At 44.9% G+C, this 22,677-nt stretch overlaps 1 protein-coding gene across 4 annotated transcripts in view; it reads right to left on the bottom strand.

The window, feature by feature from the left end:
- The window catches only part of LOC308320633 (uncharacterized protein C1orf21 homolog), a 40,005-nt gene that overhangs the window by 2,725 nt on the left and 14,603 nt on the right, over positions 1–22,677 (bottom strand). For 3 of the 4 annotated variants that reach the window (XM_080771184.1, XM_080771186.1, XM_080771185.1), the window contains 4 exons: positions 22,379–22,511; positions 4,919–5,004; positions 2,698–2,771; positions 1,303–1,363 (listed from right to left, as the gene is read on the bottom strand). In XM_080771184.1, coding sequence (XP_080627310.1) covers positions 1,303–1,363; positions 2,698–2,771; positions 4,919–5,004; positions 22,379–22,469 — 312 coding nt within the window. In that variant the 5' untranslated portion in view covers positions 22,470–22,511. The remainder of the gene's footprint in view (positions 1–1,302; positions 1,364–2,697; positions 2,772–4,918; positions 5,005–22,378; positions 22,512–22,677) is intronic. The other variant, XM_080771187.1, reaches the window with a different exon arrangement.

Genomic DNA, 22,677 nt, shown 5'->3' on the forward strand with positions numbered 1-22,677 from the left:
GCTAAACTTATGATAGATTTAGTTTTAAGAGAGTGATGAATGGGAGGAATTCAAATGGAATATAATTCAGCTTTTAAAGTTACATCCTGCACAGACTCCCATAACGTTGTCAGTGGACAGGAATCATTCAAGCAGTTGTCATCGCTTCGCCCTGGCACGATGCACGCCACCGTTTAAGGCTTGATGTGAGCGTGGGCGAAGGCTAGTTGTTTCTGCACCGTGTCTGTCAGTACCGATGCAGAAACCCAGCCGTATTCTTTAAATGTTCAGCTAGGGCTGTCGTCGTTAAGAAGCCATTGCCTGCGGGCGTGTTAAGTTGGTTTAACAGAGCAGCTTGCATTGCTTCCACCTGTGTTTAAGTGCCTATATTTAGGCCAACCTTCCTTTTATAAAGTGTTAAATGAATGAAGCAGTGTCCCGACACTCATCATGTTCAACCTTTGCGGTCGTCCTCGCTCCGCAAGGTCCCATTGTTTTCCATTTACAATGTCTGGAAAAAACAGACAAACACAAAGCGAGCAGAGGACCCGTTTACGCAGCACCGTGGAGCGTTAAAAAAAGATACAAATATTTTAATTTGGCGCCAGAATTAGATAACACTATGTTAATGTATGGTTGCAGCATCATTTTATCGCTGCATACTCCCACAGCATGTCGTTTTGTCTGTTACGCCCAACATGGCATGCCAGCATCTGTGCCGCTATAATGTGAAAGGGGCTTCAGGATATCTGTTCATTTAAACTCACTGAATCGTCGTCATTGCTCTGCGTGCGGCGTTTGTTTTGGTGCCTGATGACTTCCTCCATGTGGAAAACATGAACTGAACAACATGGACCTCGAAGGGGATGTCATGTATTAACATGGATGTGATTCATGAACATGTCAAGAATTTATAATAACCACCAACACGAGACGATGACAATGTTTACATCTCTCTCTATAGGACAGAACCTGTCTCACTGCTGTGCCTTCCTTTACACGTGTGGCCTGTATTAGTGGAGGCCTAGTGCATAAGCATGCACATAAATGCAAGGCAGAATATACTAGTATCCAAAAAGATCTTTAATGATTGGGATTGAACTTGCGTTATCAACACACCACGGGGAAAGAAAAAGCTATCTTCCCACTTACTGTCCTGCTAAGATATATAAAGTATTTATAATGTCTATATCAAAGTTAAACGCGGTTATTGGGACAGCTCTGCAGAGACCAACTCCTATTCATATACATCCCTGATTATGTATGCACACACACACACACACACACACGCACACACACACACACACACACACACACACACACCTTCTCAATCTTCTCATCCAGCATTCTGAAAAACTCCTGCTGACTCTCCGATGTGTGAATACTGCAGAGAGAGAGAAAAAAAGAAGAGAAAAGAAAGAGGGAAAGAAAGAAAGAAATGGAGTGAGAATGAGGGAGAGAGGAAGTTGGAGGGGACGGAGAAGGGAGTCAACAAATACATCACAAGAATTTTCCATTACAACAATCCCCCCCCTCTCACACACACACGCACGCATGCACACATACACAAGCTTGCCGAAATGCATTTACACAATCCCTCCTTCTACCGTGTGAAAAAACCTTTGGGTCAAGAGGCTGTGGAGGAAGTTTAACCGCTTAAACCCTATAATCTTGCTGTCGGGCAGAAACCTTGTATCTCAATATTTAAACTTTTTGTGATTTCTTTCATGAGTTATAGACTTACTTGATCATACTACAGTGTCACACAAGAGCTTGTCAATTTGCTACTTTTGATCTTTAACCCATTTTGACCCAAGATCAGATTCTAAAAATGTCTTCTACATCCCGACAGTTTTCTGAAAAAGCTGTTTCTATGTCAGTCGTCAAAAATAGCAGACCTACAAGCTCGTAGCTTGTAGATCTGCTATTTTTCTGATGCCAACACCAAAAGGAGTTCCTGCCCAAAATAGGTTAAAAAGATAATTGAACCCAGAAACAGATTTGGACATATGAGGTTTGCACCCGACAGAGACCGTACACTTAGTTGACCGGGGTCCCCCAGGGCTCAGGACTAAGGTCCGTTCCTTTTTGTCCCCCTCTACACTAAAACGCCAACGTGTTTTCGCAGAACCCCCCCTCCCACAATGAGGACGCTAGGGTTCATGTGGTTAAGTAATCATGTAGAGAGCATTAACATGGTACTCTGACCCAAATCTATCACAATAAAACCCTTCAGTTTTAACTCTGAGTGAGTATAAAACGGCCCACGCATGTATAACACACCTACAATAACGAGTAGGTGGCGGTTCAGCAGGCTGTGTTACAACAATGGACGCCTACAGTGTGTGTGTGTGTGTGTGTGTGTGTGTGTGTGTGTGTTTTATTGCAGCGTTTCACTTCGTTCCTGGATTTTTATCACTCTGCAAACAGATAAACTGAAGCTACAGTGGATAAACGTAGCTGCTGTTTCTGTACGTAAGCACACACACACACACACACACACACACAACATTTCATCATTCGACATTTCAAATTATTTGTCATCATGATTCTGCAAATGTCAGGGACTGTGTCAACTGACTCAACTGTAAAGTCTGATCGGTTGAAGAATGCACTGGTACTTCATAAAGCATGTCTGAACACGTCATATGCAGTACGTGTACCGCATCACACATGCATGTGCTGTATTGGTACATGGGGTTTTTAATGCCAACTTACTTAGTCTTGTTGTTGGCGTTGGCTCCAGAGACCTCTTTGTGCTGTTTGCCCCTGTACTGAACACCGCTTTTCTCCTACAAACGCGCGCACACACACACACACACACACACACACACACACACACACACACACACACACGTCACACACACACACACACACACACACACACACATTCATTAGCCGTCATTACCAAATGACAGAGCAGCTAAAAAGCAAACGGCCCATATCAGCAAAATCTCCCCCCACTGACAGCTATAAGTCTTGACCTCTCTGGCACAGCCTTATGTGGAATGGCTCTGGAACAAATACACATACACATTTAACAACTTTCACCAATGCAGAAATTCCAGTCCAGGTTTTCAGTGCTTCCCGAATGCCCCGTGACTCTGATACTAATTTTGGTCTGTAAACTGACCCGAAAAAAAAACGCAGCAAAACTGCACCACCTTTTTGCAACCTACTATCAGCCAGCATTCACTCCCTTTTGGTCGTCTCATGTAGAATCAGCAAATTCCTGCCTGCCAGGCAGGGAAACACCTACGATAATGACAAGTGGTGAGGTACAAATGCTGCTCTGACCACGGCTACTGGCTGTGGTCTCTCAGCTGGCCCGTGCTCTGGGTTAGAAACAACCATTTTCACAACTGCTGATTCTAGAGCACCGTTTCCCCAACAGTGGGTGGAGACCCATGTTTGAGTCACAGACCAATTTTTATGGAACATGAGTACATTCCCTTTATTTTTTTTGTTTCCTACATTTAGTTTTTAATTATTTTTCCAAAGAAATGCAAGAAACAAAATTAAAGACACATTGAAACGTTTTTTCGAAACAATTCCATAAAAAATTATCCGTTAATTAGAGGGGAAAATCACACCTGTGTGAACTGAGTGGTGCAACTCCCCTCTCCCCCTGCCTCTCTCTCTCTGTAAGTAGCACTATGCAACAGTGCAACACTATCTCACTCTCTCTGTTTCTGGCACAACAGCACCACTTTTGCCCCTACTGGTACTCATAGCCACACACATAGGTTAACACGGACATTGCTGTTCCTTGGAGTGGTTGCACCACTCAAAAATACTATAAGATCTGATCTACAAGCAAGCAACACATCACATTGCATGTGTTGAGCTCGCAGATCTGCTATTTTCATTAGTTTGGGTCCCGGGGAGATATAGAATATATCTTTTGGGTCTCGAGCAAAAAAGTTTGGGAACCACTGTTCTAGAGTTATATCTCTTATTGCTTCTGTGGCACTAAAGAGTGTGTTTGAAGGGTTATGGGAAAACCTGGTTCGGTACTGGCCAGGGTCCAGGGCCAGTTGGCTGGGCTCTGGGTCGGGGAGGCCAGGGTCCAGGGCCAGTTGGCTGTGAGGCCAGGAGGGGCTTGACAAACAATTTACAAGCCCGCAATAGCAGAATTAGATCTGCTATTGCTGGAACATTTACAATTATATTTTCATTCAATTTATTTTGCATGCCCAAAATAGGGACCCCAGGGTTAAGGACTTTTGTCCTGAATATAAATTAAATTCTGTTCATTTACGTTTACGTTCAGCTACTAGGTTTGCAAATCATTATGCGAGTCGTTTTCTTCAATATCAGATTGTCCTTCAAATTATTTACAGGATCCTTGCTTTACCTATGCCTATATTGATATGAATTAATAGTGTGTACGTTATGTTTAAGTGCAGTTTTTATGCATCCTACATTTTGTATGCGCATACATATATACATACACACACACACATCTATATATATATATATATATATATATATATATACACACACATCTATATATATATATATATATATATATATATATCCTTCCTTTACATGTGTGGCCTGTAGTAGTGTAGCATGCACATGAAACAACATTAGCGCTACCACACATGGTATTGTGGCGCTGCTATACGATGCATGCCGTTTCCCATGGGGTTAAGGAAGGGTCTATCTAACCATGTTATGTTAATGTGGGGGAGCGGAGGTTAAACAAGCCGTCTCCACCTTGCTGGTGAAAAACCTCTCTTTCTACGTGTGCGTGTATTGCATATACATGTATACAGGCGGGTGGGCGGAGGCTACTGTGTGGACACATGTATTTAAAACAAACATCAGTCTGTTTGTTAGAGCTGATGAACTGTCAGCATGTGTTTGTGTGTTGGTGACAGACTGTCAGTGTGTGTGTGTGTGTGTGTGTGTGTGTGTGTGTGTGTGTTCTCACCAGGTTCTCCTGGTTGCGTGCGTTCACCCGGTCCTCCTCTCCTCTCATGTACTTCACCTCCTCCACTCCCTTCATCTTGTACTCATCTGCGGAGGGGGGGATGGGGGGGGAGGGGTTGGACAGAGAAGGCTTGATTAAAGGAGAGGCTGTCAGACAAGGTAGTAAACCTTGGCCTTGCGTTTATCGCGGCTATCTGACGGACCCAACTGTTTCATCCATGTTGTACTTGTATCAGCTCCGTTGTACCATTGTTACATGACGTCGTTGTTGCAGAAACCTCCTACTGTATCTCCATATTCACATTTTTGTGTTTATTTTTATTTCATTTTTAAGCATGGATTTTTCCAACCATGCTTAGCAGGGTCCAGACTTTACACAAATGGGGGAGTGGTTAACCAGATGTTGCTTTTTAGACGTCAAGAGTGGATAGACAGATCATATAAATCATTCATTGGGAGATTTAAAAGGTCAGAGGTCCTTTGATCAATGACTGTGAGCTTCAGTTCTTGAGCGATTCTCCCGACCCTCTACCATATTGGCGAATTTCATGGAAAAGGACAGCACAGCACTGCCAAAACTGGAATCCAACACAATATAGGGTCTTTTCCCCTTCGAGCTTGACCCCTAAATAGACAAACAATACATTTTGGAGAAAGCTGTATACTGCACAAATTAGACGTTTTTACTATATCAATAAGCATATTGTTCGATTACAGTCGTTTGCTTGACACATTTTCCATTGATCCGTTAATCCAGCGGCTCCCAAACCTTTTTGGCCTGTTACCTCCTGACCTAGCTGACAGACCCCCTGTTACCTCCTGACCTAGCTGACTCACCCCCTGTTACCTCCTGACCTAGCTGACGGACCCCCTGTTACCTCCTGACCTAGCTGACTCACCCCCTGTTACCTCCTGACCTAGCTGACGGACCCCCTGTTACCTCCTGACCTAGCTGACACACCCCCTGTTACCTCCTGACCTAGCTGACACACCCCCTGTTACCTCCTGACCTAGCTGACACACCCCCTGTTACCTCCTGACCTAGCTGACACACCCCCTGTTACCTCCTGACCTAGCTGACACCCCCTGTTACCTCCTGACCTAGCTGACACCCCCTGTTACCTCCTGACCTAGCTGACACACCCCCCCACATGGAAATATAAATTGCATAAGCTATATAGGGACATACATTTCCTATCTAATATAACAATGCTTAAGTTGGTCACGTGCCAAAAGCGGTGGACAGAAACTGGTCGACAGAAACTGGTCGACATTATGCTGTTGCCCCACAGGGGCAGAAACAAGGCCTTTTAACTAGGCTACTTGCACACACTACAACTCGCTTACAATTCGCAAACCTGGCAACACTGCTCTGTGTTCTCATAGGCCCACCCCCACACTACTTTTCAGTCTCACAATCAGCCATCTTGCTTTTTAGGGCCCTCGCAGGATAACAGAAAGAAGGAAGGGGAGAAATTAGAGGCTCACTATTTTGCTTATCCCTTCTAAATCCCTGTATTTACAAAATAAAACACTCAGCGAATCCCTTAGTTAAATCAACATTGTTCATTGTCACTACTTGGATTGTGCCGAAATATTTACATTACACGTATAGCTTTTGCTATTTTCGCCTGCCAGCCCACCGCCGACTACACATGCCTGCACACACACACACACACACACACACACACACACACACACACACACACACACACACACACACACACACACACACACACACACACACACACACACACACACACACACACACACACACACACACACACACACACACACACACACAGGAATGGCTATACGGCGGCGAGACAGCAGTGCAGCTGCAGCACGTTATAATTTTCAGTTTCATTAAATAACTGTCTTTCTCAGCGCGCGCACGTGCGCACACAACATTATTCAAGTGAAATGCGCAACGCCAATATTGGGCTCATATAGGCTACGAATACACGACGAAATAACTGACAGGAGTGACGGTGCTGTGCTTTGAGTAAACTGACAACGCTTTCTGACAGAGAGAGAGAGAGAGAGAGAGAGACAGAAAGACGTGTTAGAGTAACGCGCGCGAGCGAGAGAGAGAGAGAGAGAGAGAGAGAGAGAGAGGGGGGGGCGCAGACCTAACGTGAGCTTCTGGGACAGAAACTTGCGTTTTCATGACAGCAGCAGCTGCTGCAGCCTCTGATAGCTACTGTGCTAAAGATGCTAAAGCAACACAAAAAAACATCCACACGCAAACCAAAACAAACCAGGGACCAGGGTTGCCACATATCGTGGATTTGAGAGTGAAACAAGCAACCAGGTCTATAAAAATGTTAATAGGCCAGTTCAAAGTAGGTAAATCAGAAATGTTCCGGAAATTCGTCTTAAAATAATCAATTATAGTGTTGACTGTCAAACTTTGTTGTTGTTGTTTCAGAGCAGTGGAACTCCAACATTTCCATGTCAAGGACTACCAATAGATAAACAAGTCCAAAGTAGCTTATAATGATCAGACTTGGCAACACTGTCTCTAGGTTGAACGTTCTACTTTACAAGCTCACACATATGAAATATGTTTTTTTGAATCTTCAAACTGAGACATATTTTATGATAATACTGTTAGCACAGTCATCATACTCCAAGAGCATACAAATGGAACCAAATGGACCCTGATTTTCCCAGAGAGCAAATGGTATCAAATGGGGGTCTGTGGCCTAATGCATTTCAAACTGGGGGTTCTTGGTATTATATTCTCTGCATATCTTATCAACTTGGGGTGAATATTTCACCACAATACTTTACTGAATATTTCACAAGAATATAACACAAGAGTCAAATGTACGGTCAAATGTAATCACAATATAGGCTACAGATGTAAATATTTATGACACAGTAAAATGTCGAAAATTAGTGCTATCCCCCCCCCCCACACACACACACACACACACACACACACACACGTACAGGCAAGGCTGTTGTTTGCATCGTTAGCAGGCAGCAGCTACCTTGGCACTGCTCTCTGTGACTGTAGTTGTTTCACCATGTTTGCGTATTTATGAGAAATAAAAAACACTTTCTGTTATTATAATAATTTATAACCCATCCGTTACTACATGTGCAGGGCACACTACTGAGTTTAAAAACACAGCTGAAACATGAAGTGGAGTCTGTCACCTCCCGCAATTTCCTTCTTCCCATATTGCGCTGCAATGTAACTTCGGCCGGCGAAATTCTAGTTTATCCACATATATGAACCTGAATATGGCTTATATATGCAGAGCATAGGCTATATTCCGCATATACTTGCCATATATTGGCATAATATGTTAATATATTTCAAATAAAACCATAGCAGCACCATTAATCAATTAAATAAAACGTATAGAGCTCCATTTCTTTCACGAATGGAGTGCAGTTGCAGTGACAGGATCTGAACTGGAGACAGAAAGAGCAATGCAATGCAGAGTAAAATTATGCACATGAAATATGAGAGAAGATGTCAAATGAGGAGAGGAGAGCATAAGAGGAGAGGAGAGCATATAAGGATAGGACAAGAGAGTAAATGCTTTCCCCTCAGAATAAGAGAGGGGAAGAGAGAGAGCATAAAGCCTGATTTATACTTATATTAGTTGCACATGGTTAATGGCATTGCCTGCGATAAATATACAAGCTCACATTCGTGATGCGTTGTGAACTTGTAGATCTGTTATTTACGGAGGAACACCCTTAAACAGTATAAATCAGGCTTAAGAGGGCAGAGCGTACTGCTCAGTTCACACCGGCAGCAGTATTCAACTTGCGTGTTCGGGGAAAGTGGCAACGAGGTTCGACGTGCCAAAAGCAGTGAAACATTCTCAACTTTTTCTGTTTGCTGCTCTGCGGCGGGACAAAGCGGCAGCCTTGAATTTGAATCGTTAAAAAGTAACATATGAGGTTTCCACCCGACAGAGAGACAATATTAGGTTAGGACAAATCCACATAAATGTAAACCTATGTATCCAGTATGACGACAGAATGTTCAAAGAGTAGGGAGGGGGTAAATTTAGCTACCGTCGCTGACTCGCTGGCCACATAAATAAATCCAAAGCCACAGTTTGCTAATGTAGCTCTCATGTTTGTAATTTGAGCGAGCGAAACCCTGAATGGCTGATTTATGATTCTTTATGACTCTGTTCCCGTTAGCAGATCGCAGAAATAAAGCCACTGTGTCTTTATCGTATACACGATGCACTCAAATGTAGTGGCAGAACACGCAGTGAAATACTTCAGCGTACGAGAGATGATACGAGAGGAGAGAACCGTTGCAGGGGCTTCAATATCAGAGCAGAGCAGCTTCTGGACTAACACAAGACATCTCAGGCAGTTCCAACAGCAATGAAGCAATGAAAGTAGAGAGATAGATAGAGATATACTTTATTAGTCTCCCGAGGAAGAAATTTGTCTTAGACACCAGTAAATTTGTCGTAGCACCAGTAACAACACAGGCCTGCATGATCACCCCACCCAGCGCTGTACCGCACAGACACACATGCTATCAGAGCCAATGCTGTGCTGCTCAAACACTAGCTTGCGCAAACGTGCACCCCGCCCAAAACATGCAACAGCACTACATTGACTGCAGGACAGGTGACCCGGCCATTTTCTGCTGACTAGGTGATCTGTTGAACGTTTCACTGATAAACCAGTGGAGACGCCGATATAAAGCACACACATGTACACAAACGTGGAGACCAGCGGACAAACACCCAGCTCTGCCTTATCAGTTTGGCTCTGTGTATTTTGCCCTCACTCTTATCAGGAGAGAGAGAGAAAGGGGAGAGGGGCACCTGCCCCCACACTATCCATCTCACCTTCTACCTAAAACCTTAGTTACACACTGGCAAGGTTTGCCGTCACCAGCGTCCTACCAAGTAGACCCCTGGGCGGGAGTGTTATTAATGTAATATTAATTCCACTCCCGCCCGCTCCCGTTGGATTTGTGACCGCTCCCGCAACATTTTTGACCGCCCGCAGTGACCGCCTGTCTGCCACTCCCACCCGCAACAAAACGTCCATCCTGCAATTTTATCGTTTAGTCCCGCTAAACCATTGAGATCGAAAAAGATGACATTTACCCAAACAGTTGCTGAGATTGAGCATGTGTGCGCGAGAGGGGGGTTGTTCATTTGTGTGAGGAGTTGCTCACAGATAGAGGGAAAGTGTTTATATTGCGACTGGACATATTTTAGGCCTATTATGCTATATTTGATTATATTGTGTCACGGCCACTGTGCTGCAGTGAGCAGTGGGTGAGAGAGAGAGAGAGAGGTGCTGGTGCATGACTGCCTGGTTATAAAACAAATCTTTACTCAACATTGTGTTCCATTTCACGTTATTATTGCCGAGTGACGCACACAGGGAAAAGCAAAAAGGGGTTCAGAACAGAGAATGTCCATCGCGGGAAAACGAAACTCCTCCGTCGGTAAAACACACATCACAGATTAGGCTACTGATGATTGACGGTGCGGCTGCGCTCCCGTTCCATGCCTGCAGGCTGTGCTCATGCACACACTTTGGGAGCGTGCCTGAAGATGTCTCTTGGGGAGAGTGTGAGACTCCATCAGCTTGGTATAGCTGAAGCACCCCCCAAGAAAATAGGAACACAAAATAGCACCCCCTGAGCTCCTCTCCCCCATGACTAGGGTTTCGTCACGTAGGGACACGACTCACACCTTTACGGGGGGTGGTGGGGGCTTGGGCCACTGGGGGCCGGGAGGTGGGCATTGCCTGTTCACAGAACAGGTATTCAAATGCTTATATGGTGGCTTTTATTTCAACCTGCCAGTTAGAGTATTGATCATGCTGAAATGTTGAAACAAGATGCTGAAACAATGTAATGTGTTTGTTGTGAACTGAAATCGTACCACTGTGTTTATTAGCACACTGTAAATAAAGTACCAAAGGGGGGGGGGGGGAAATGTTGGGGGGGCTGGGCGGGCACCCCCTACAGTTATAAGAACTATTCAGCCTTTATGGTGCGTTGTCGTTGTCCAGCACAGTAGGGAAATTACGTTCTCCTCTGACATATTCATATCTTGCTAAAGTGTATAAGCTGTGGTTAATTTTCGGAAGATGTGGGATTTTGCGGGGCCTGCTGGTTTTATCTTGACCGTCTGTTCCCGACCGCAGGTATTTAAATACCGCCCGCACGCGCAAGGCTCGCGCTCCCGATGCAGGGCTCTACTACCAAGTATAAATCAGGCTTTAGTCATGTTTATCAGTCTCACATCATTCCTCTCTTCTGTTTGTCCTGAGGAGGCTCAAAATGCAATCTACATCATTACAGATACTGCTGCGTGTGTACTGCTTGAGTGAGTGGGAGAGAGATTAACTGAGTGACGTGACTAATCGACCAGCTGATTGACTCACGGACATGTACATTATGTGTCATACTTTATCTGCGAGGAATGTGTCGACCATGTGTCTACACAGTATAAAGTGCGTCATTGTAAAGTGAAAAAGCATGGACCACTGTCACCAGCCAGACCCATTCAATCAGCATTGGAATTCTAGCCTCATTAATTGGGTCATTTTAACTGGGTTGGCAATAAGAGGAGAGAGAGAGAGCGAGAGAGAGCGCGAGAGCGAGACAGCGAGACAGAAAGAGATTTTTTTAGCTGCTTTAACAGGGAATGTAAACAAGCCAGTGCAAAGTGGCTCCTGTCTGAACATGTATGCGCGCACGCACGCGCACACACACACACACACACACACACACACACACACACACACACACACACACACACACACACACACACACACACACACACACACACACACACACACACACACACACACACACACACACACACACACACACACACACAAACAATTGTGGTGCAGGTGTAGCCACAGATCTATGTAGAAGAAGTGAAAGAAGAGTGCACACTACACACACATACACAGACCGCGCACACACACACACACGCACACACTATAACACTGCACAGGCACATGAAACTAAGCCCTGCACTGTAAACATGAAGGGCAGATGGTCCTAGAGCAGGAAACAGAATTAAGAGCTGTTTCCTCTCCGTCATATCGTCGCCATCGGGCAGAAACCTCTCATCTCCATATACCTGATCACACAGAAACCTCTCATCTCCATATACCTGATCACACAGAAACCTCTCATCTCCATATACCTGATCACACAGAAACCTCTCATCTCCATATACCTGATCACACAGAAACCTCTCATCTCCATATACCTGATCACACAGAAACCTCTCATCTCCATATACCTGATCACACAGAAACCTCTCATCTCCATATACCTGATCACACAGAAACCTCTCATCTCCATATACCTGATCACACAGAAACCTCTCATCTCCATGTACCTGATCACACAGAAACCTCTCAACTCCATATACCTGATCACACAGAAACCTCTCATCTCCATATACCTGATCACACAGAAACCTCTCATCTCCATATACCTGATCACACAGAAACCTCTCACGGCCAAGCTACACCAGGCTTTTCTCGTGCGTTTACTCTAAACGCGCGGACCGTGCGTGCGTAAGCCAAATGCCCTGGCTACATCGATCTGTCAGACGAGCGGCAGATTTGTGCGGGACCTTCCGGGAGGATATATAGATACGCGCGCATGGGGGCATACGCACGTACATTTTTTAGAACCGATCCTATTTTTAGAGCACGCGTAGGATGGCCCGCGGTATCCGTGCGTCTGGGGTAGTTGGCATCATTGACATATATTGGTCCTATCCAAACGCACTGTACGCTCGCAGTAAACGCATACGCACGCACGCAAAATTGCCTGGTGTAGCTTGGCCGTCAACTCCATATACCTGATCACACAGAAACCTCTCATCTCCATATACCTGATCGTCACACAGAAACCTCTCATCTCCATATACCTGATCACACAGAAACCTCTCATCTCCATATACCTGATCGTCACACAGAAACCTCTCATCTCCATATACCTGATCACACAGAAACCTCTCATCTCCATATACCTGATCACACAGAAACCTCTCATCTCCATATACCTGATCACACAGAAACCTCTCATCTCCATATACCTGATCACACAGAAACCTCTCATCTCCATATACCTGATCATCACACAGAAACCTCTCATCTCCATGTACCTGATCGTCACACAGAAACCTCTCATCTCCATATACCTGATCACACAGAAACCTCTCATCTCCATATACCTGATCATCACACAGAAACCTCTCATCTCCATATACCTGATCGTCACACAGAAACCTCTCATCTCCATGTACCTGATCGTCACACAGAAACCTCTCATCTCCATATACCTGATCGTCACACAGAAACCTCTCATCTCCATGTACCTGATCGTCACACAGAAACCTCTCATCTCCATATACCTGATCGTCACACAAAACTTAAAGCATCAAAAGTAGCACATCCATGCGACGCGACGCACTTTGAGCTTGTAGATCTGCTACTTTTGCCATATTTGAATTTGAAGCCTGAAAATGAACACTTTCCACCCGACAGAGATGATATGAAGTCATACATGTAAACCCATGTATTCAATTATGACAACGGGATGTTCAAAGAGTAGGGAGGGGGTACCTTTAGCTACCGTCGCTGGCCACGTCAATAAAACCAAAGCCACAGTTTGCCAACGTAGCTCTCATGTTTGTAATTTGAGCGAGCTATTAAAGCCCTGAATGACTGATTTATGATTCCACATCTCTGTTCCTCTTTTTTAGATTGCAGAAATAAGAAAGCCACTGTCTTTACAGTGTATACATGATACACACACACACACACACACACACACACACACACACACACACATCATCATCAAAGCTCATACCGTGCACTCAGACTGTAGACACGCACACATCAAAGCTCCACTGCTTATATAAATCAGCAGGACTCATCAGATCAGTCTCGTTCAATATGGTCATGCTTTTTTGAGTGTTTACATTATCCGCGTGTGCGTGCGTGCGAAATAGACAGTCATCTCTGAAATGACAGTGGCAATTTCATCACCAACGCTCAGCTAGTTCTGCAGGAGACAAAGGGAGGGGAGAGTGAGCCAGACAGACAGAGAGAGAGAGAGAGAGAGAGAGAGAGAGAGACACACACACAGAGAGAGAGAGAGAGAGACAGAGACAGAGAGAGAGAGAGAGAGAGAGAGAGAGAGAGAGAGAGAGAGAGAGAGAGAGAGAGAGAGAGACAGATGAAAGGAGAGTTCTATTTTGAGAAGCAGTGATTTTGTGATGTGGACATCTTTCACATCTCTGATTAGAGACTAGAGCACTGGGACGACCTTTAGGTGCTGACAGCTACTGTGTGTGTGTGTGTGTGTGTGTGTGTGTGTGTGTGCGTCTCCTCCTATTTCAGCTCCTTTTCTTTGTTTGTATACCTACTAGTGTCTTTGTGCATGGGAGTCATCCTCTTATTAAAGGACCACTTCACCCATTTTTTTTCAACCATAACTTCATACTAGTCCTCACCCAGGAGATGTGCGTAAAACCCAAACTATACGCAGGGCTCTGGTCATACAGCATGTCCAAAGCTGTTACTTTTCAGGATTCAAATAAAGAAAATAGCAAAAGTACCAGATCAACAGGCGTGAGCTTGTGGATCTGCTCGTGTGCGACGACGCAGAAGTATGATCAAAGACGTTAAAATATGGAGATAAGAGGTTTCCGCTCCGACAGCTACGATATGCATGGTTTAGCCGTGGAAGAGGAAGCACCGGTCATTTGATCCCGCTGCTGGCCGCGTCTGACACAACCCGGTCGTTTAGCGACCTGACATTGAATCGTTTAGCACAGTGGTTCCCTTCATGTCAAGGACCCCCAATTTTACACTAATTAGCCTGCAGACCCTGATTTAAAAATAACATGCCAGGGACCCCCATAAGAGAAGATTTTTACAGCTCTAGCAGTGATTCTCAACCCGTTCAATTTCAAGGAGCCCCAGTTTTACATGGACTAGTCTACGGACCCCTATTTATATTTATTTTATTGTTTTTTAAATTTTTATCCCACGATTTGCAACCGATTTTTTCACCCAGTGTCAATTATCCAATGTAATCCTGGGCGCTACAAAAAATGACATTACTATCTTTGAGACCCCCAATTTATATTGTAAAATCAATGTTAATTTAACTCTGAGTTTAACTCATAAGGGTCCATTTGGTTCCAAACTGTCATTTAGCTGGGGTCCCTGGAACTCCCTCAGGGACCCCTGCATCAGATCTGGTATTTTTGATGCTTTTGCGTGACGCTGTGGTATGATCAAAGTAGGACATCAATTCACAAAAAAGAACAAAAAGTTGGAACATAGACATAAGAGGTTTCTGCCCTACACCAATGATATACTGAATCATGCAGATTAGTCATATACAGTATTAGGCACGTTATGCTCTTCTCTCTATATCTTTTATGAACTGCATTGATGACCCCCACCCTGCACAACAAATAATTTCACCCACCTCACGTGTAATGTAATGTGACAAAGATGTATTCTGATTCTGATATACTGTAGCCCCAAAGCCAAAGGTAGCTCCACCCAGGTCCCACCGGCTACAGATCATATAGCCTGCGGACTCGTGCGGGAGACTGTAACCGTGACAACAGAGCCCATAGGCCATGGCCGCGCGATGTATGCATAAACACTGCTGCAAACAGTACGACAGAGTTCTCAAAAACACTAATGAACAGCTTCAATTTGGTGGAAGGTGAAAAACGGGCTTTGTCACTATTTATATTAGAGCATGGGCGTGCCACCAAAACACATGCATGTATATCAGCGACAACAGCGTCAATTTATTGACGAGTTAAAACATGTATTGCAGTGTGTAACCTTCTTCTAAATTCTCTCTTGAGAAATATGAAGACCTAGATAATGAAGATCTGGACATATACCAATCGAAGGTCGCCTGTGAAGCGACAGTCTGCACATATGTACGGCAGCAGAACAAAAGTTCCACGTTCAAGAGCTTCTTTGCTGGTCGGAGAGAAAGGGAAGAGAGTGAATCAAGTGAATGGAAGAGAAGAGAGTGAACGGAATGATTGCTGTACGCAACGTACAACAGTACGAGCGTGCGTGCGTGCGTCTTTTGGCACATCCCTCGTTTTATGTGGGTCGCTGCGAATAAAATGATTAATAATTGTGGTGGAGTTCATAGAGACTTGACGCTTCCAGTTCTCCCACCCAAAGTGAACAAGTGGCCAACTTTGACACGTGTCAGATGTGCGTGTCAATGGCGGCTTCAGTGTGTCAGAGTCTTTACACTCAGTGTGTACACTCTCTCACAGTTCTAGCGAGCCTGTTTGTTCTTCCTGCTGTCCATCACTCTCTCTGACAAGCTGCTCTGGTCATAAGCCCTCACTGTACACGACATTTGCACACACACACACACACACGCGCGCGCGTCACTGAGGGGATAACACACTGAAATCACACAACACAAATCAGATGTTTGTGTAGTAGAACTTATGCTTCGTACACAAAACACACTGAAAACAAGAAGGCCAGCGACCTAACCCTCAGCTGACCTATAAACACAGTGACACGTCACACTAGAGGTGTTGGGAAAGCAACAGTGACCCCCGGGTTACATGGGATTACGGATTACATGACACTATTATGTGCACACGCACAGAAACGGCAAAACAGAAAGACCGGGGTTGGCCAAGATAAACAGTGAAACTGTATCACATCTGTTTAAATGAACCCAACATATGCCCCTCCCACCCCCCCACGGGCGCATTAGACAGAACACACAGTCACACACGCGCAGTTTCCACACTTTCACTAACGTGATGATTAACGTAGACATCCAAAACATGCCGTTGTGGAAGTGTTGCTATTTTTCTCTTTACAGACTCCAGTGTTTTTGAAAGGCAGTTCGGCCTTTCCGGCCATTGTGCGAGAGCGACTAAAGGGGGTGGGGCGTTGTGTGTGTGGAGGTGTAGAGGTGTGTATGACATAGCAAGCAGCTACAACAACTGGACACACACACACACACACACAGTCTACTCTAGTGTATTGGAGCAGCTCTCCAGCTCTCTACGGCTACACACACACAGTGACTCACACAATACAACAACACGCAAACACAAGACACAGGCGTGCAAGCCCCACCACACACACACACACACACGCACACACACACACAGTCTAGTGTATGGGAGCAGTTCTCCAGCTTTCTACAGCTACACACACACACACACAGTGACTCACACAATACAACAACATGCAAACACAAGACACAGGCGTGCACCCCCACCACACACACACACACACACACACACACACACACACAGGAGTTAAGCAGTCTGACTGTCTGATACAAGGGGCAGAGAACACCTTTCCAGTATCCACCTCCAACTCTTTCACAAGAAATACACAGATAAAGAAACTGAGCCAGCTGTGTGTTAATGTGCGACTGTGTGTGTACGTGTGCGACTGTGCATGTGTGTGTGTGTGTGTGTGTGTGAATGGCAAAAAAGCAATTTCCACCACAGTTGAACTTTGGAGGAGCGCTGGTGGAATATAAACGCTTCTAAAGAGAGATGAGATGTGACAGCGCGAGGTAGTATCGGAAGATTATGCCTCCCGATTTTGTGGGGTAATGGAAGAGTAAAAGCTTTTCAGAGTAAAATTTGCCCAATCTGCTTGGCACCATTATTTTAAAAAAATCCGGCACATTCAAGGTGTTAAAATTGAATGTCTAACGCACTCCTTTGAAACCCAGTCCTGAGCATTGGTTCTGTGAAGCTTTACGTTTTATTTCCACACAGTTTTAGCCCATTGATTGCCTTGATACTTTGATTGAACAATTTGCAAAAACAGTGGGTACAGTTATACAATGATGCAAAAAGGATAGCACATTAAACAGATCCTCTCTCTCACAGTTGGAGCTATAACCTGTCCATCCTTCCTGTTGTCCATCACTCTCTCCGACATCCCTGTAGTCAGCTCTGGCCATAAGCCGTTGCTGTTCATGACATTCACGCACGCACGCACCCACGCATGTGGAGATCTCTGATCATACGGACCAGCAAGATGAGGATGAGGTCAACAGTCCTCCTGAACACAACACACGCACAGTCGCACACCATGAGTTTGGGAGTGGGACAGTGTCACACTGTCACAGTATCGCAGTATACCAGGCTGTTTAGAAAAAGGAATGCCTTTGAACACCATCAAAATGACCACGCTCGTATTTCTATGATTGGTGGATTGAAGACTTTGTTAGTCAAAAATGTAAACAACACAGAGGTATAGAGTTACAAGTAAAAGTAACAAAATAAAACACTTGGGCTAAAATGATAACACAAAAAACATCCTATATGGTCCCAAGTAGTCAATTCATGAACCATTAATTTGGTTGAAATTATATCGGCTACTGGATAACTTGAGACGACTATAAAATAATTTTATAACACAACACGATTCGTATTCAACTGCCATGATTAACTTTTTGTCCCCCTTTTTTTTTTTTGTAACCCATTTTTTCCGCACAGTGTCAATGATCTAATGTAATCACTACACTTCCTCTGCCAACCTGGGGAGGGCAGCGGACTGACCTCATGCTTCCTTCTATGCATGAGGAGTCCAAGCTGCTTCTTTTCACCTGACAGGGGGGAGTTTCCCCGGTTGGACGTAGCGTGTGGGAAGGAACACGTTATTCCAACCAGTTCCTTTCCCCTCCATCAGGCTGGCCAGGGGGAGGTAGTTTAGAGACCAGGATTACTGCATGTTTTTTGTGAGGGTACCTATCCTAGGGGAGAACACAGAAAGGCCCTTTCGCCAACCCAGTGACCACATCGTCCCCAGTGGGAATCAAACCCAGGACCTTCTAGCTTGCGGCGACAGGACCACTGTGGCCCCAGCAAGTGTCCTCTACGCAATGTACAGTAATCTGAAGGCACCAACCCATACCCACACTTTTCATTTCTAATTTATTTGTATCAGGGACCATGGCAAAATACATTCATCTCAAGCAAAGAGAAAAGATGCATTGTACCCAGAAGTATCCATATACTGGCTCATTTCCATCTGCATATTAGACAGGTGAAAGAAAATAAATACATGAAAACAGTGCAAGCTAAACTTCTACACATCTGCACAGAAGGCACACACACACAATGAGAGAGAGAGAGAGAGAGAGAGAGAGAGAGAGAAGGGTGGGGGTGCAGGAAGGACACAAGGCCATGACCTAATGTTGTGCCTGGAGACAAGAGGAAGAGAGCGAGTGGAGAGAGGGAACACTGGGAGTTAGAGAGAGAACGGAAGGGGAGGGGAGGGGGAGATACACAACAAGAAGAGGGGGGTGCAAAGCCTTGAGCAGGGTACAGGAAGAGGACATGTACATTTAGAGAGAGAGGGAGAGAGAGACAGCCTCAGTACACATCATCCTCATTTATTTTCCTCTGAAGGAACACATTCCTCTCCTCCTACCATTTCTTTCTCCCATCTATTGCCCCATTCTGTTGTTCTTAGCATCCTTGCATCCCGTTTCTGGGCATGTCGACATAGGCAAACATTCGACAAAGATAGCAAACTCACAAGCTCGCTAACGCTGATGCCTGGTGAAGTGAAGGAAAGTGAGGGACGCTCTTATTGTTATACATCAAAGTATATTTTGTATAGAGGGAGAAAATTAAGGGGGCAAAGGACAGACCCCTGGGGGAGTGGGACCCCAGTGGACCATAAGTACATAGGGTTTAAGTAAGTAAAGAAAGGAGCAGAGAAACAAGATACGTAGTGAGAAGAGAGGGAGGGCTGGAGGGAGAGACTGGGATGGACAGACAGAGGGGAAAAAGACAACACCAACGAGGGAACATATTAAAGAGGGAGTGAGGCTACACGAGAGGGCATGAGAGTCCAAAAAAGCACAAAAGGTCAGAGGAAGGGAGAGATAACTGACAGGACAAACATGACAGATTGACTGACAGACAGACAGAGAACCTCCAGTATGTGCCAGAGTGTTGCTCCTAATTCTTAATCTGTTAATCCCTCTGGGCCTCATCCACTCCTCTCTTTCTCTCTCTCTATGCAACTGCATATCAAAGCTACCCGGACAGCTATAATTGATGCTGCTAACTAGATCCACATTCTCAACATTATGCTCTGCCTCTTTCACTACAACTCACTTATTCTCTTTCTCACTCTCGCTGTATTCTATGGTGACACACAGTAAAATCCTCAGTGATAAATGTATCCATTTTAACAGAGGGTGTACAGATTATTCCTCATGGCGGTGGTTCTGAACCTTTTCAGACCGCGACCCCCTCAAAATAATCATATTAGAACTGGGGAACCTCCACCCTGTCAAGCATTTGGAATTGTAGGAGTTGGGGAATTCAATTGTTGGACTCTGTTCCACAATTAGCCCTTCGCTAAGTCCCTCCCCAACCCATCCTTGTCCAATAGGCACGTTAGTAGTGAAGAGACAGGGCAAGCTGTCCTTCTCCCCCATAGAGATGCATGTTAAATGACGGGATTTCTCCATATAAATACAATCGATCATTTCAGTAGCAAGAGCATCAAAATGTCTTCTAAATCTAGTCAACCAGGCCTGCAGTAGGCTATGCACTGGATACATTTGCATGACATTAAATAAACTAGAAATACGAGGAAATGACAGAGGGAGAAATCAACTTTTAACGAACACCCGAGTTTTCATATTGCATGGTAAGACTACAGTCATTGTTGCCATTGTTACCATCACCTTGTTCAACAACACAGCCATGCAAAATAACATTGACAGCTAAATGGTAAATGGTGCATTTATATAGCGCCTTTATCCAAGGCGCTTTGGCGCTTTACATAGATTGTGAATGTGCATTACATTCACCCATTCATATACACCGATGGCGACGGAAGCCATGCAAGGTACCAACCAGCACATCGGGAGCAATTTGGGGTTCAGTGTCTTGCCCAAGGAAACTTCGACATGTAGACAGGAGGAGCCGGGATTCGAACCGCCGGCGCCGACCCACGGATCATTGGACGACCTGCTCTACCTCCTGAGCCACAGTCGCTCACAGCTATGAGGTAACGAAAGCTTGACCTGCATAGCAACAGTTGCTAAACTATTTGGATTGGCATTGGACAATCGCTTTTTGGGGTGGGATTTAGCAAAAGGCTAATTTGGCCAACGCTTGACCATTTGTTATAGTATAGTTTGTTGATCACTGTTGATGCAGTAATGGTCCTTCTCTTTTCTTTTTTTTGTTGAGGTATTAAAAGGGTCTTAAATTGTCACTAAATTGTCATGTGGCGACTCCCCTGGGCCTGGGGGTCCCAACCCACAGGTTGAGAACCACTGCCTTACGGGTTCATTTGGGTACAATCTCAAGGCCCTGAAACACTGAAAGCGTCAGACCGCTTGCATCACCATCAAACCCACCTATTGTTTAAGATGGCTGTAGCCACACTGGAGGTATCAAGTGCCTGTTGTCACATCTATGTTTCAGAGCACCGTTTTTGGAGCGTTGAAACACACGCAAAACACAAGGTGAATAAATGGAAGATATTGTCAGGAAGGTGGCTCTGTATCGTTTACGATAGTCAGTCACCCATATTTGTCTGTTTCTGGCGAATCAGTCAGTTGATGCTTTATATCCATACGAGTAAAACCGCCATGCTCATTAGATTATTTTTGGAACAGTTATTATTTGACGCAATATAAAACGAGTCTGTGGACATTCAGAATGTGACCCACGTAGGATGCGTAAATTGTGTCAGACTTCCCGTTCTAAAGTCTCTTTTGTGGAACATAAATCCATCGGCAGATAAGGCAGAAAGATAAAAAGTGGTTTCAGTTCAGGAGAGTCAGAGTGCATGCAGAACAGAGAGACCAAGAGAAGAGTGGAAGATGGAATGACAAAGCTTCATACACAACGGTGGCAGCGTGCGTTTTTTTTCTTGTATATCCCCGATTTCAGTGCAGCGTGGAGTCAAATAATTGAATTGTGGTGCAACCAAATGTAAAAAGAAATGCTATGAGGTTCAGTGTGATGAAGTGACCGAACTTGACGCTGCGAGCACCACTCTGGTGCTTTTTTCAGTGTGTCAGGGCCTTCAGAGTTACTGTGCACATCCCACTTGCCCTCATATTCCCTCTCTCGTTACACTCGTTCCATGCACCACTGAGGTGATGATAACAAGGGACACTAAAGGACACGCAGCGGCACCACACTGCTGGGTACGGCCCCGTTATCCCGGGGTAGACCCAGGGTCAGCGTTGATGGCCGCCATAAAAACCGCGGTATTGACAATAAACACCTGGTATGGAGAACTTAACACTCTGCCAAAGGGTTATGTCCTGCAGTAAAAAAAAAAAAAAAAACATAATACAAGATAAATGACTTCACACAGCAGTTGAGCCGTGTGTGTATGCACATTACAGTGGGTACAGTATGTGACTGCACGGACACACACTGACCGGTGAAGAGGTCCCCGTTGCTGTAGGCCTTACCGCGTCCCTCTTCATCGTTAGGCACGGCAGACACCTGCTTGGCTGAGGTACAGCCCATGGCCTCACTCTCTGGAACCTCTCCTCAGCATCGCACTCTCACCTGGGGAAAGAGAGAGAGATGAGGGTCATGATGAAGGACTATGTTTAAAATGTTTCCCAGTGGAGAGAGAAGAGTTGTTTATTATATTATATCGTCTGTCAGGCAGAAACATCATGTCTCCATATTTAACTGCCCTACTTGATCATACTACAGCGTGTAGATCTGC

The sequence above is a fragment of the Protomyctophum bolini genome, assembly GCF_963924005.1.
Source record: "Protomyctophum bolini genome assembly, chromosome: 8".
NCBI classification, from domain to species: domain Eukaryota; kingdom Metazoa; phylum Chordata; class Actinopteri; order Myctophiformes; family Myctophidae; genus Protomyctophum; species Protomyctophum bolini.